This window comes from Taeniopygia guttata, chromosome 1A (assembly GCF_048771995.1).
Source record: "Taeniopygia guttata chromosome 1A, bTaeGut7.mat, whole genome shotgun sequence".
Taxonomy (NCBI): Eukaryota; Metazoa; Chordata; class Aves; order Passeriformes; family Estrildidae; genus Taeniopygia; species Taeniopygia guttata.
Genome location: NC_133025.1, coordinates 52,047,113 through 52,063,350, shown reverse-complemented (window position 1 = coordinate 52,063,350; position 16,238 = coordinate 52,047,113). Strand labels below are relative to the sequence as shown.

The 16,238-nt window shown below is 44.8% G+C and overlaps 1 protein-coding gene across 5 annotated transcripts in view; it reads left to right on the top strand.

Annotated features, from left to right (window-relative positions):
- Positions 1-16,238, top strand: part of ABTB3 (ankyrin repeat and BTB domain containing 3) — a 164,477-nt gene that overhangs the window by 132,493 nt on the left and 15,746 nt on the right. For 2 of the 5 annotated variants that reach the window (XM_030263130.4, XM_030263128.4), the window contains 6 exons: positions 2,472-2,573; positions 3,665-3,758; positions 3,871-4,006; positions 4,567-4,590; positions 5,618-5,838; positions 7,258-7,436. In XM_030263130.4, the coding sequence (XP_030118990.4) occupies positions 2,472-2,573; positions 3,665-3,758; positions 3,871-4,006; positions 4,567-4,590; positions 5,618-5,838; positions 7,258-7,436 (756 nt within the window). The remainder of the gene's footprint in view (positions 1-2,471; positions 2,574-3,664; positions 3,759-3,870; positions 4,007-4,566; positions 4,591-5,617; positions 5,839-7,257; positions 7,437-16,238) is intronic. The other 3 variants (XM_030263131.4, XM_030263129.4, XM_032746300.3) reach the window with 3 other exon arrangements.

Sequence of the window (16,238 nt, the reverse complement as noted above, 5' to 3'; positions counted from 1 at the left end):
GTCATGAGTAAATTAAGCTGTCTGCTTCACTTATCTGTGTTCCATCTGTTTTGTTTGGACTTGAGTGAGCTGATAAATTGGAGTCACTGCTTCAGACAGACGTTTTGCACTTTTAAAAAGTCCAATTTAAAAAGTAGAAATGGATGTCACCAGTAGGACAGTGTTACTACCATGTCATGGGATCAGCTGGTGATTTCAGTTCCCCACAGTCAAGCACACCACCCTCAAAGCTGGCAGGAACTGCACAATTGAACCCTTAGTCAGACCAAAGACTGGATGGGCAGGGAGGCTGATCTCTTCCTTAACTCTGCCTTGCGGCTCAGATGTGAGGTGGCATTATTTGGTTCCTAGGACAAATTTTCATTAGGAGCAGTCCTCCTGATTGCTCCAGTAATCTTCCAGGCTTGAATCAAATGCAAATTTAAACAGTTTTGTCTTCCTGAAACTGCTGACATATGAGAGAGCAGCTCCAGTGAGGAATGTGAACCTCCCCAGTTCACTGCTGTAGAGTGTTTGCTCTAAAATCAAATGAAAACACTTTTGGACAAGAACTGTGAATAATTATGGCGTGCAATTATACGATGATTTGTGCACACTACAACCAACTGTGCAAATTGGGCAATTATGGCAAAAAAAAAGGCAAATCAACCATGAACAAAAATAAATACTCTGTCAGGTGCTGTGTAATTTTCTCCCTTTCACTTTGCAAATATGTTTCCAAAAGTAGCCTCAAATGCTGGGCACCTCCCTTTTTGATTGCCCACCCTTAGTGAAAATGAACTAATTTCCAGATGTGCTGAGAATCTGCAGTTTGCTCTGTACTCAGTGGGACCTGTAGCTGCTCAGCCAGTCTCATCCTTAAAAGCTTATCCAGGCACAGGTCTTTTACAAACACTATGCTGGAGAGACCTCTGATTTGGGGAAAAAAAAAAAAAACAAAACAAACAAAACCCCCAAAAAACCCAACAAAACAAAAAGGAGCAAAGGAGTTTAAATGACTTCATTTTCTTTGCTGCTTTCCATGGACTGCCCCGAACAGTGGTGGGAACCATGCTTGAGAAGGAGTTGGATGCATTCACTGAGCCTGCCCATCCTTCCCCTCTGCTGCTCTCACTCCACATCCCAAACCCCAAGGCTTGAGCTGCTCAATCCTCTTCCTTCTGACCCAGCTCAGCCCCTAAGGAGCCCTCTGTCCTTGTTCAGAGGCCAGCACACTCCTTGTGGTGCCCTTTGAGCTCTCTCTCTGGCAAATCTGGGTGGTAACAGCCAGGTGCTGGTGCAGATCTGGCAAGCTGTGGGATCTGCACAGGGTGTTCAGACTTTGCCCTCATCCCTGTCCTTGGGACTGAGGGCCTGCATCTAACAAAATGCTGCATGTGGCGCTTGGAAATGTGAGCTGCTGCTGGAACTGGATATTTAATGACTAGCCCTGCTCCCTGTATGGATTAAAGTACTTCAGACAAGGTAGTGAAATCAGAGCTGGCTGGTGAGACACAGAGATGGTGCATCTTTTACTCTGATTTTAGTCCTTCTCTGAAGATCAATAACAAGATTTTGAATTGTAGTGTCACACTCCATCTGAGTGTGCAGCCTTGGATTGAAAATGTTCATTAGATTCTACCAGCTTTGTGAACCTCGTCAATATTAACACCCCCATCTTTAAGACAGGGAAACCAAAACAAGGAATGGTTATTCATCTTCCCCGAAATCTACATTAGAGGCACCAGGCAATAAGGCATAGAAAATGGAAGGAGCAACCTGAAGAATAGCATTTTGTTTTCTAAGGATATAGTTCACATCTCTTTCAACTATTGCCCCCCAGCACTTTTAGCTCAACTCAGACAGGAGAATGCAGTAAAAAGGAGATTTTCTTAAACATTTCTGAAGTGACACTCTGCCCCATCACTTTTTCAGACTTTTTTTTTTTTTTCCCCTCTGGTGAGAGAGGAGGAGCCTGGAAGAATGCCTGCAAACTCCAGGGTAGGGCTTGTGATGTGTCTTTAATGACAGCAGTGACAAAAAGTACTGATTTAAATGCAAAGAAATTTGGCTGGGCCTGGAGCAATCCCAAGACCCAGGGCTGTTGGTACATGGCCTGGTGAAGTCAGTGGGAGTGGTCCTTAGCTGTAAGTGTCCTGATCCATCCTTACTTTCCCCAGTGTGTGCTGTTTTAACCAGCTGTGGATGTTTTGCCCTTGTGCAAAAGAATCTGGTGGCCAGTGGTTTAGATGGAGCTACAGTAGTTGGTAAAAGACTTCATTTGGTAAGAACTCAAATCAAGCTGTCAAATCAGCATGAGCAGTTTTAATATTGAGAAAAATTTTGCAGGAAAAAAATGAAGCAAATAATTTTATAAAGCACCTTTCCCAGGTTTTCTGTTTCACTTACTCCCTCACATGCCTGGCTTTCAGGCAGGTTGAATTTTGTTACATATAGCTCTTTAAAAAAAAATAACTTTAATTTGTTTATAGGTTGTCAGTACTGCTCATAAATACCCATCCGTCCACCCTGAGACCCGCCATTGGACAGCTCTGACATTTGCTGTGTTGCATGGACATATTCCTGTAGTTCAGGTATTATTGTATTTCCCTACCTGCATCTCATTCTTTTTTTTCTCCTCCTCAGTTCTAATTACATCCATCTCAAACCAGCATCCTCTTGTCATACTCATATTGGTTACTTCTGCTTCTTCAAGAGTGTACTGATACATGATAGACTTAAAAAGTGAATATGGTGTTCAAACCTTAACCAATATGAGGCTTAAACAGGACAATTTTAAAGCAAAGTTGCACCAAAGAAAGTCTGACAACTCCTTGTGCTCCTTCCTGACCACTTGTTTTATATGTTTGTTTATTCATTCATTGCACTTTCTTACACTGTAATATTCTAGCAAACACAAAACCGCTGCCTTGGTGGGAGAGGGGTGGACAGCAGCCCTCAAGGGGAGGATCCCTCACTCTCCTTACCCCTTCCAGGTGTCACGTGGGATGTGCTGGTTCTGTGCTTTGGCATCTCGAAAGTTGAGAAGGTTTATTCTTCAAAACAGCTGTGTCTGTGACACACTCAAGCACCAAAACTTTGAAGGCCTTAAGACAGAAATGGCCAAGAGGGGCTGGAGCACAGGCTCCATCCTGCTCTTCTTGGCCAGTTTTGTTTTCAGCATTGCTGCTACTTATGTGGAAGTGTCCCTGATGGAGACCACAGCTTTTGGACTCATTGCTGCAATTGGTTCTTAAGAATTGCCTTTCTTTTGGCCATGTCTTCATATAAAAGATGAAGACAATTGAAATCTGATCCATTTTTGGATGATGCTGGGCTTCTAGAAGACCATGAAGGAAGGATGCTTGTCGGGTTAACTTTCTTTCATCTCCAGTGCATTACTTCCTAACACTGACCTTACCCCATTTCCCATTCAAAACACCGAGTTACACTTTTTTGGCTCTGAAGTTGGATGCTGGTGCTTCTGGAGTTTGGCAGCGTAAAATGAGCGAAAAAAGGAATGAATTTGCCTCTGTGAAACAGTGGGCAGAATTTGCATGTCACATATCTCCACTGTATCTGGTTTGCAGATAACAAGAAGCATTAGATTCTCATTTGTCACTGCTCATGAACTCTGAAGGCTGTGATACCCCCAGTTGCTCTAAATGGTGAATTTTCTTTCTAGCTATTGCTGGACGCTGGAGCAAAGGTAGAAGGTTCTTTAGAGCATGGAGAGGAAAATTACTCTGAAACTCCTTTACAGCTGGCAGCAGCTGCTGGTAAGGACTTTCTTTCTCCTCCCATTGTAACAATTCCTCAGCTGGGATCTGTGATTTAGTTGAGCAAATACTGGATTTTAGAAGGAGTAAAAATGCATCTCTTGCCTTGCAGGAAATTTTGAACTGGTCAGTTTGCTGTTGGAGCGAGGAGCTGACCCCATGATAGGAACAATGTACAGGAATGGCATTTCCATGACTCCACAAGGTGACATGAACTCTTTCAGTCAGGCTGCTGCACATGGACACAGGTAGAGTGGGAGCAAGTCTAGTGGCATCCTTTTAAGTGCTACTTTTTTGCCTGGGCATCCAGTTTGAGCAGATGGGTGAAATTTCTGCATGAACAATTGAACATGCCACCTACTGAGCAGAGATGTAAGGCTTTCTGCTAGCATGTGAATTAAACCAGTTGGTGGTACAAGCTGTGTTTTGATTTTTGATGTAAAAAAAAAAAAAAGAGGAAGGGGACTTCTTGTGGTGTGTTCAATGCAGTGGTTGTTAAATGGCAGCTGATGTGACAGCAGAAAGGAATGTAAAAAACATTCCTTCTGAGTTTCTTCATATTTTTCTCGGGCTTGGGTGAATTGTGTCTCTACGGGTGCAGCCTTATATTTGCTGAATATATTTTCTGCATCTATGTTTACTGTAAAGTCCTGTGTGTCTTAATGTTGTTTGTATGCTGCAAATTTAAAAAAAAAAAAGTATTACTGAGATGAGCACCTGACATGCATGACCTTGCAACACTTAGGAGTTGACTGCAGTGTAATGAATTAGTATCATGATCTTCACACTCCTACTTTTCTGATTGTAGCCATCCAGAGGAGCATAGATACAGGTTAGAGACAGTACCTACCGTGTGTTTGCTTAGAGATGAGCTGCCAGGCACGTCAGGGCGGGTTCAACAGCTCTGTTATCTGGAGCCTGCGAGGGATCCCTGGCACAGACAGGACACTTTGGGTGTTGAAGTCACCCAGTGTGAATGGGAGCCACAGGCCTGAGGAGAACCTGGAATGCTCTGTGGCTTGACTGCTGGTTGTCCATGTCACAGACTGTAACTCTTGTGTTCCTACCTGTGTAACACAAACCCACACCTTCTTCCTTCCCTCTCTGCCCTAAATTTGTTTGGGACACACCATGCTGCAGTGTAAGCGGGAGCAGGGGGCACACTGGCATACAAGGAGGATGGGCTGGGAGTCAGCCTGGTTCCTGTTCTCACAGCTGCAAAACTAAGGGAAACTACTGAGGCTGATGAGGTTATGCTAGTGTGAACCTGAGGGCACAAAGTCCCTGAGTTCGGGCTTTGTTATTTGATGCCCCAACTGGAGCAGTGGCTTTGTAGAGCAGTCCCGACTGTGCTTGAACCTGCCCTGACTGGCCTTGTTGAATGTCTAGCTGCTCTAGCTTTCCCAAACTGCTTTGAGTGTGATTTGAGTGGTGGTGCCTTCAGTAGCTCCAGGCAGTTCCCTTCTCAGGTAACTGCCATGGTGGGAGTCCCAAGAGCTTGTCAGAGGCACCTTGGCCTTCCCTGGCTGCTAAAGAAGTCTTGAGTCACGTTTAGCTCACGAGTCGTTGTTCCCACGAGATGCCACCACTCACGTGACATCTGCGCGGTTCGTGTCACGACAGCAGTGACTTGCAGACGTGTCCCAGGCAGTGCAGGTGGGCTAGCAGGAGCTGTGCTTGCCTTAGGGCTGCTCTCAGCTGGTTCTGCCACTAGCTGGACTAATTTCTTGGGTAGGTGTCCTAACCTGACGCATCACAGCAAGTAAGCCCAGTGCAGTGAAAGCCTGGCCACTGACTCTGCTCTCCCTTTCCTCTCCTCTCCTGTCCCCTCTCTCGCTCTGTCACGCTGTGATTGACAGGAATGTTTTCCGCAAGCTGCTTGCTCAGCCGGAGAAGGAGAAGAGCGATATCCTGTCCCTGGAGGAGATCCTGGCCGAGGGCACGGACTTGCCCGACTCGGCGGCAGCTCCGCTCTGTGCCAGCCGCAACAGCAAGGCCAAGCTGAAGGCCCTGAAGGAGGCCATGTACCACAGCGCCGAGCACGGCTACGTGGACGTCACCATCGACATCCGGAGCATAGGTCAGTCCTGGCCTCCTTCCTCTGCTTCAGCCAGGGAAGGACCACTCTGAAAAACATGTCCCTCTTGACAGGCTGTTGATTAAACCAACCACAGTCACATCTTCCTCAGCTCTTTCGGAATAGAAGGTGGTGGGAGATCTGACGTGTTCCCAGCCCATTTTAGCTCCACAGCACACCATGTTCAGGGGCCAGAATCTTTTTCTGCAGGACACAGTGGTTTCCACCAGGAGCCAGGTGCACTGCTGCATGGCAGAGTGTAGGTAAGGCTCTGGGGCAGTGTTCAGCTGTCATGGGCCACCTCCAGCTGCTTCTCTTTTGCACTCTGCTTTAAAGCAGTCCACCATTAAAACAGCTTTATTTTCCAAGACTCCGAAGGCAGGAGCAGGGAGCCAACTCCTTGGTATGCCAGCTCTGCCAGTGAGAGACTTGAACAGCATACCAGCTCTCTGTGAAGTTGCTCCTGCCTGTGGGTAGGGTGGTTGTGTGACGCAGATGGAAATCGATCTGGACTGTGTGTTTACCATCCCCATTCATCTGTTCACAGAGAAAGAGAGACCCAAGTGCCTGGTGTTCCTCTGCCTGGGGCAGTGCTCCAGCCCTGGGGCCATGGGATATGGGTCAGAGTGTGCAGTGGGCTGTGCAGGCAAAGATCTGGAGATGAATGAGAGGAAAGTGGCAGGGGTGCTCTGCTGGCATTGAACATTTTCTGATATGGAAGGAAAAAACTTCACTTGCCAAACACCAGGCTTCTATTTCCTTCCACGCAGTTCTGTAAGAGGAGAAAGTAGGTCACATCCAGCCTCATGCCTGCAGAGGTACATTAGCTCCATGTGCTTTCTCGCTCAGTGCATGGGAGCAGTTCCCTTTAACTTCCTGGAGAGTGGTTCTGCCATGACAAGCTGTTTGAAAGGGCTGATCTGCTTAACTGGCTCAGTGCTCTTTAGGGAAAATACTAATGATCGGGAGAGGATGTGGGGTATCACTTAAAGCAAGTTTTAATCTGAAGACCACCAATTTGAATCCAGGTAGGTAGTGACCAAAATCAGGTTTTTTCACCATTTAATGGCTCTCCAGGGCCACATTCAGACAAATGAGCTAGTGTAAATCTAGTTTCCAAAAGGCTTTTGCAACGCAGAACACCACAGCAATTACCACAAATTGGTAGTCTCAGCGGAGAAGCTGAAGGCTAGATGAGCAGAGAGACCACAGTCTTCTCTTAGCATTTGGAGGAAAGCCTCTGTGCATTAGCTCTGGGATGTACTGATAACCATCAGCCTTCTCAATTAGGGATAAATGGGAATTTGATTTCTTGAATGATTTGGCAGCTTTCGCTTAAAATCTTAATATCAGTAAAGGTAAAAGAACAGAAGGGCACGTCGCTCCCTGGAGCTGGGAACGAGCTGTGTCCTCTGTCTGCAGGTGTTCCGTGGACGCTGCACACGTGGCTGGAGTCTCTGCGCACGTCCTTCCAGCAGCACCGGCGGCCCCTCATCCAGTGCTTGCTGAAGGAGTTCAAGTCCATTCAGGAAGAGGAGTACACTGAAGAGCTCATCACACAAGGGTTGCCTCTGATGTTTGAGATACTGAAGGCCAGCAAGGTAGGATGAAATTGTGTGCTGTAAAGGAAATCAGCCTTATTCACATCCTTTATGACATGAAAGCTCACAATATTATTTTTGAACAGCTCTCCCAAAGGTTGTTTAGACTGCACAGGATTATTATTATCTGTATTAAATATCTCGGGTTTTTTCAGTGTGAAAGCACAGCTTATAAACACACAGACTAATCACTACTCCCACTAGGTCAGCCTAATAACAGGTGCTTACAGTAAGCTGGAGAGACAACAAAAACTGGTACATAGTGGTGAAATTAAAATCAAAAGGGTCATGGCAGTGTGGCAAGAGATGTTGATAACCAAACCAAACCAAAGAGTAATTTCACCCAGCTTGTTTTACAGAACCATACAACAAAGCTAATATTCATGTTTACTTTTGATTTCTTTAGCCTGCCATGACTTTCTCTTCCCTTCATGTGGGATTTGGACTCTTAAGCTTGTGAGGGGACTAGTTTCTACAAGCAAAAAAAGGATAATTTTTTTCAAATTTTCTGTGTGCATGTTTGTACTTGCAGGCTCCCCAGATTTATTTCTTCCAGCTGACTTTTGTTTTAGCCAAGCAAATCAGATTAACAAAACCTTTCCAAGGAGGTACCATTGAGTATGCAAGTATAGTGGCAAAAGAGATGATCATGGGCCTGGCAAAGAGAGGGAAATGTCTTAACCTAGTGAAGAGTTTAAAACTTCTTGTAACCAATAGTCTTCTCTACTGGTCCCCCTGGAATTCAGTCACTCCCAAGGAATGCCCAGTCACTGTCTACTGTTACCAAAAAAATCATTGTAGTGATGAAAAGCATCAAAATTATTTGATTTGTGTTATTTTTCCTCATGTTACACAATGCATTTTGGTATGGCCTTCTAATTGTTAAACTGACAGTAACTAACTTTTATCACCCAACTCTATGTGTAACAGCAAATAATTTTTACAATAGCCTAAATAATGTTAATAGGAGAGAGGTTCTAGTGTTAGTACTCAATACTAAATATTCCAGACTTGGTATAGCTAATGATGGCCTACATTGATTTATTTCTTGTATCCTGCTGCAAAAGCAGGCTTGGACTAGAGTCCTGAGCAAATCCTGCATATTTGTTCCAGCATTGTTCTGACTTTTGCTCCCATGATCCTTACCTTTGCAATTAGTTTGTATTGGATGAGTATTTATGGAGAATATTTTAGGACAGATTTTAGGAAATTGTTCAAAATTCTAGGATTTGTAGATTCCTTGTTCTGTACTCACTTGGGTTAATGTATGTTCATCCAGAAACTACCGGCAAAGTGCTGTTTGGTTTGAAAGTTGATATGAAACTAATCATATTGAAAACAGAGAATAAGTTCAGGCCTTGTAATCTAGGATGAGGGGTGACTTTAATTGCTTTTCTCCTGGGTGGCTGAAGCCAAGGCCAGTAATCATCATTAGAATAAATAATTTGCATAGGATTATATCTTTGGTACATCTACATCTTCCACAGTCTATTCTAGAAGACTTGGGGAAAAAAATAAGACTGCTATCTTCTGCTTTGGGTTCACTTAGAAACCTAAAATATGGAGGGGTAAAATAACTGAAGTATCACCAAAACCCTACACAGTGAAGAAGAAATCTGTGCTGATCTTTTTGCCTGCCCCTGGGCCTGGGGGAGCTGCCTGTCTTCATGCATAGTCACAAACACACACTCACACAGTGTTTCAGTCTTAGAAAAAATAATTAATCATTCTGGGACACAGTAAGGGTTTACAAATTGTCTGCAAATGTTATGAATTATTGTGGTGGTCTTGTCCAAATGGTCTCTGAAAAAGCTCTCCCAGACAGAAATGAGGAAAAAGACGATGCAGCCCTTTGGAAGGCATCTTCATAAATTCATTTGTAGGAGAATAAGCCAATAAAAGTTCTCCCTGGTCACTCCATAGAAGGCAGCTGAGGAGAGCTGAGATTTAAAGGATCCTCTGTTCCTCTTCTCTGGAAGGGCTGAGAGCAGAGATTTTTGTGCATACCCACAGAATAGAAATCTCCTTTAAGAGGTGCAGAAGGGCCATAACTATGGTTCACATCCCTCTCTGTTGACAGCAAACTGTAAAGCTCTGCATTTTGTAGAGCTGTGGGGAGAGGAGCTTGATTTGCCCACACGGACATCCTTTTCCCTGTGGGCTGGAACCTTCGAGAGAGATTATGACTCTTGCTAAACATCAGAGTCTGGCCCAGTACATTTCCTTAATGAGTTTTTCAGGGCAAAAAGTATAAAATAAGCAACTAGGAAGCAGAGAGCCACTTAGCAGTTCTTTGCTGATGTAAAACAAGATGTCCCATTTGCTACATATTGTGATGCTCAGTATATTTTAATTGCATGGCAACTTGCACCTAGTAGAAATGGCATTTTGCGTTCCTATAAATAGTTCCAGCTATCCCATAATCTCAGAACAATTTACTAATATTAATGAGTTGAGACGTGAAAGAAGATCTTATCCTCCCTTCACCAATAGGGAAACTGAGGTAATTAAACAGGCAGATTTGCAGTGTCTCATGGAGTGACAGTCCCAGTCTCAGAGGCTGTGATAACCTGGATAAGCCAGACAGCAATTCATAGTTTGGAGTAACTTGGCCAGAGGAGCTCCCCAGAAATCACATGGAAACATAAGGGTAGGTCTCAGGGTAGGAAGCAAACCTTCTGCCCCCACCTTCTACTTTGCACTGTCATATGGAATGTTCTTGCAGGTTCCCAGGCCATGCAAAAAAAAGAGCAAATGCTATAGATATGAAAATATTAAAGAAAATGTAACCAATACCTACAAGAACAGTGTCAGATACGAGGAATCCCTTTTGTCTTACAGATGTTTTATAAAATGCCTGTTTCTAGAGGATATAGATGTGAGGATATATATGTGGGAGCTCTGCCAGCACTGATGCTAGGGACCTGTAGGGTGGCAGGGTGGCACTCCATTCCCATCTATGTGCCGGGATGCTGACAGTAGAAATTAAAAAAAAAAAAATTTTGCAAAGTCCTGATGCTGTAACACAGAACAGCAAGAAAAATTGGTGAGTCAGGCAAAACTGGCTGAGCTGAAGTCTCTGGGTTTATTGCCTTTCTTCAAGCTGTGAAGTCAGTGGGGGAGAACAGTGTATAGGTTGCACATGGGTTGTTCACTGCTGCACTGAAGCCCTGGAGGAAGTCTTCCAAAAGCACAGATGAAGGTTTGATACCCAGCTCCTGGTGGCTTCCAGTGGGATGCTGCTCTTTCATTTCCTTTCAATCCCTTTAAATGTCTTCTATCAGCTGCATCATTGAGAATTGCATGGGGAGTGGGGAAGTAGCAGTGTTTCCATGCTGCTGAGGCAGAGCTGTGAGGACAGAGAATCGATCTGCAGTTGCTCCCCCTGTGGCTCCTGCTGTCCTGCAGTGAGTTTGGGTCATTACCAAATTAAAGACCCAGGGTCAAGGCACTCTGCAAAAAGCAACATCTGTGGCAAAGACATGGAGAGCTTGGTTTAAGGATCCTCTCCTAAAAGCAAGCAAAACTCAAACTGGAAAAACTCCACCAACTAAAAAATGTTGATGACACATGATGGTTTTGAGATGCTGCATGGGTAAGAAAGGCACTGCCATTTAGGGATGGATTCAATATCTTTGGAAGACAAGCACACAAGCATAACCTGATAAAAGTGGTTCTGACAGGGCTGTGTGAGACAGAAGCCAGAGAGTCACTTCTGGGAGTGAGTAGCCCTGAGCTAAACCTTAGCTGCTGTGAAGAGCAGAGTCAAGTCCCTCAAAATTAAAATTATGCTGGAGATATTGTTATGGAAGAACGATCGGAAGATACAACTGAATTCCTGCCTGTTGGCATCTGTGTTGTGCTCTTCATGGCCTGGGAAAACTCCCCCAAACTCCTGACTGAATGTTTTCCTTTCCCTCCATCTGAGGTTGATGTTTGCAATGCCTGAGCTTGACTCTGAGCTGGATTTCCCACCTGCCCCATGTAAGAGGAGCATATTTACCTGAGGAGTAGATATGCCTGAGGAGTGCCCCCCAAATAGAGGCTTTTAAAGGAGCTATGTGGGGGCTGCATCCAGATCCATGGGCTTGTAGTGCCTGAGGTGAGGTTCGCAGGTCAGCTCTTCTGTTTTTGCAGAGATTCTCTTAAGGATAATAACGCTGAATGTGCAGAGATGCTTCTGTGTCCTCTGTCTATGAAAATCCTGGAGCTGTTCAGTTTGATCTTGACATTTTCACAACTTGAAAAGAGAGACTCAAACCCACCACCTTGGAAGTTAAACATGTCTGGCCTTTGGAGGAGGCTGGGTTTAGGTTTGCATTCCAGGGCTCTGCATAAGACTGAGCTGTCATTAAATGACCCAGCTCCATCCATGTAGATGATCCAGCACTGTTGCCAGTTGTATGAGGCCATAGCCAGTTTCATCCACTGCTTTTTCTGCCTGCAGCAGTTTACATCAGCTTGTCCTTGGCCTATTTTTTGGAGAAAATACACAATCTTTTAATTCCAAGCAATCTCTCTTACAGCTTTCTCCCTTTCTCCTGTAGGACAGGTAAGAAAAGGAGCTCTTAGCCATTTCTTTGGATCCTGTGTGACTATGCACTGCTGAAGTGCACGTGTGAGTCCACATGTGCATTGAGCACATGTGCTGAAGAGTTGTCTGAAGCTCCTGGAGGTGCTTCACACCAGGAAAACTTGGCTTAGGATTATTAGTGTTCCTGCTAGTGTATTGTCTAAGACTAAATCAGCTTGAGAAGTCATAGGAGCAATACTTCACTGCCATATCTTCATTGCATTCTGCAGCTCTTTCTCCATCCTGCCAATCCATTTCTGTCAGTGACATGTTTATTTAGTTTATTTTAATATTTAGCCCATTAGTGAGGTGTTGGGTGGCCAGGCTTGTTGAAAGATGCAGGAAACTACTTTACAAAGATGTTTTCTCAGGATTTAAAATTCCTGCAGCTTTCAAACCTTTAAAAATGCACCTACAGGCAGCTGAAGAAATGTGCAGGAGTGCACAGGCTGTTTTGGAAGGCTGAGCTGTTTAAATAACAGCCATCAGTCTGGTGTTGACAGTTATTGAGAACAAATAGCAATTCAGAACAATAACCAGTTTTAAAATTCCAGAAGGATTCAAGAGTGTGGGTATTTTGAGAAATCTAGCCTGTATGGTTTCAAAGCTAAAGTACTCTTTCAGCAGTAACTTCTCCATTTGGAAACCGAAATCTCTTAAGAGGAAAGTTATGGGGTGTTTTTAAAAATACATCTTTTCAGAGACAGCCTCTGTCACAGATGCACTGACTATTGAAAAATTATTTTCATATCTCCCATCAAACAGAAGGCAGCAGGAAAGACTGAAGCATCTGCCTGTTGTGTTCCAAGAAAACTTTCAGAAGCTGAAGCTCGAGATGAGCACTCTGTTTCTCTGTTGCTGCATTTTTTCTGGATTTGATTATTCTAAAACAAATGTTGAGAGAGGTTCCTTGAAGAATGTCAACAGGCTCAGCTCATGTGTCTGTTCTACTAAATCCAAGCATGGTCAGAAAAAATCAGTGTTTCCCCAGGGTCTGCATGTGTCCTAGAAAGTGGCACCGGAAGACAAAGGAACAAGAAAATTCCACTTTTTTCCATTGCTTTATGGTGGGCTGAAATGAATGTTTCAGATGAGCTTGAGTGAAGCTGTGTTTTGTTGCATGAAGCCAGTCTGCCCTGTTCTGCTGGAAGGGCTCAGGATAAAGAGGAGTGGTCAACCCTTCCTAGCACTGGGCCAGTCACTCTGTCCTAATAGTGTCCCAAGGGAAAGTCTTCCCCTGGGAGAGTGCTGTGCAAGTTTCTCTTACCTGGAGACCATCAGGAAAGACTCCTCTCTGTCTTGTTGGACTGCTTCTCAACAGAAAACTGAGCTTTTATTGTAATGAAAAATTTCACTAGGATATTTGTTTCCCAGATAATATTTTACCTTTCTTGAAAAAACTAACGTCTGACAATGGAATCTTTTGGCTGACAACTGAAATACTTAAGCTGAAGAAAAATGTGAAGTTTCCACAGAGGAGACAGGCCCAGCAAAACCTGTGATAAAAATAACCCTGAAGACATCCCAGGCTGCTAAAGGGTCTGCTTATGGATTCCATGGAGTGGCTAACGCCCTTCTGTGTGTCATCCAGTGCCCAGCCAGCACGTGGTGATCCATCTTTTGGCTGGGACTTGCTGTGATTTTGTTAGTCAGGTTTCACTGTTCTCAAGCAGCTGCAGTGCTCTGTAGCATTGCCCATTGTCACCTGTAGCACTTCTGTGTCTGAACAGTTCCGAGTGAGCCGGAGCCAGGTTATCCACACGTGCACATCCTGCATTCTGCGTGTGAGATGCGAGCGCCAGGTACCGAGTGGCATGTTAATAACACACTGTTAACCCCATCCTGTGGTTTCATAACACACGTTCAGCTTGGTACTTACTAACACTGCTTTGATTTTGTTCGTACCCTCTGCTACCTTAAAATGTTCCCTGGCCAGAGGCAGGAGCCGTTTCTTCATTTACAATAAATAAATGCTGTGGATGTGACACCTGCCCTTTTCTGGGCTCTCACCCAGGGCTTAGACTGTGCCCGTGGATCTGAGCTTTTTACATACAATGCACAGCTGGGATATAAAGAGCCTTTTGAAAAGGAGGCTTGGCAGCTTTCCCAGAGGCAACGGAAGGGCCCATTTGTGCCTTACCTGGGATTAATTCTTTTCCGTTTGTGCTTGCAGTGGAGGGGTTTGAGCCCAGCACTAACAAAACCCATTTTGTTGTGCAGTTCATTGCCTCTAACTGTAACTCCAACCTCTGGGGTTTCCCTCCCTTTCCAACTGTTTGACTAATATTATGTGTATGCTGCTTAACCATCTAGGAGTGACCATCTGAAGTGGTGTTTATTTAGTCTTGAGGCATTTGGTGAAAATGAATTATGGAAGAGGAAAGTAATGGGAGCATCTGTGCAAGGGAGGAGATGGTTCTGAGATGGAAAAGAAGGTCTCAGAGTTTGAGTGTTCAGGGATGGGGGACAGCAAAAAGCCCTCTCTGTTACTTCATTCTTTATCATCTTTTTCTGGGAAAGGGGAGCATGAATAGAGGACTAATTCAAGGATATCCCAGCATGTCATGGATGAGTCCTCAGTGGGCTCAGGGTATCCTGAGACTACCACTGCTGGAACAGCTGCTGGGGACTGCATGTGAGATGGGTGACTGGAAACAGCACTTCTGCCACTCTGCATTTAGCAGAGAAATGGGTCCCCTGAGCATCCTTAGGACCAGAGAGAGAAGATACATTTGCAAGTGCCCCTGTTCTCTGAGCACTATGGTTTGGTTTCTCAGCTTGCTGGGGAGATGTGTATTAACAGGCAGACACCAAGCCTGGAAGAGTAAGTGTTACTTTTTCTGCCTTCATGTGGTGAACTTCTGGCTTTTGGGCTTTGTGGTAGAGAAATTTGAGGGCCTGGCAGACTTAGGTTAAAACAGCATTAATGGAGCTGAGCTGGTGAGTGTAGCATCAGTAGAAGAAAACCCCAAAATACCGTTTGGCATTTCAGAGTTAAGGAAAAGAAGCCTGACTTGTTACCTTGTTAAGAGGTTAGCCTTGTAGAGGGCAGCCACGTGGAGGTGGTAGGGTGGCTGTAGGCTTGTAAGAACTAAGCTGTGGGGTTTGAGCAGTCTGCAACACACATTTTACCCTGCAGAGTTTGGGCTATAGACACGTGTCTTGCACAGGCACTGGAGAATATTGACTATGCCTTTCCCAGTTGTGTCCAGTACCTTGCAGGGACACATCCCAGAATGGTTATGCTGCACTGATCTGTGTAAACGGGAGTGGAGGAAGCCCTCTCAGGGTATGTGCTGAAGCCTGGAGGAGACTTGCCTGAATCCCACAAAAGACCTTTGTCACATGGACATTCAGAACAAAATATCCCTGCACTTCCCACCCAAGTCTTCACCTCTTCTCAGATCAATCAACAAGGCGTCTCTGGTCCAACAACTTGAAAGCCTCCAGCTTTGCTTCAAAAGAATTAATAAATTCCCCTCACAGTTCAAGTGCATTCAGCAGGACTGGGGAATTCCTTTAGATCTCTGCTGAAGAATGCTTTTAAGTCAGGGGACTGCTTGTATCTGCAAAGTAAAGTTGCTTGCTCACCAACCAGCTCTCTGCTGGAAGCACCATCTCCCTCAGAAGGCTCGCTGTTGTTCCCTGTTCCCTCTTCCCTATCTGTAAACTACCCCATGGCTAGGTAAATATTTTTATTATATCCTGTGCCAAGCATTTTTCCCCCTCCCACAGAAGATGTGCGTTGGCTCCCTTGGAGTGCAAATGAACACACCCGTATCTAAAGGGAGGCTGGCCTCACTCCAGGTGCCAGCCTCACACATCCTGGCACAATGTTTACCAACATCAAACTGTAGCAAGAAAACAAACTTTGGTTTGCTTTTCCAGTGTTAATCTTGCCGCCCACAACTGCGGCAGTGAGCTCTTGCAGCTGGGCTTTCACAGTTGGGTTGATAATATGAAAGGATAAACAGGGAAGAATTACCCATCTTGGTAAGCTTAAATGGGAGCTTCTGAACACCTCAGTGTGGGTACCTGAGTGCCAGGCATATTGTGAAGGTGAAGGTTGAATAGGCTGAACGTGTCCTACTGTCTTCCCAAGCAATGCTTGAACCCCAGGTCATGGACTTCTTCAGTTGTAGCCAGCCACTTCACAGGCAGCTCAAGTCCTCCAAGAGCAGGATTTGGCTTAAAAAAGCCAATTTTCCCCCAGCCATCCAGTTGCAGAT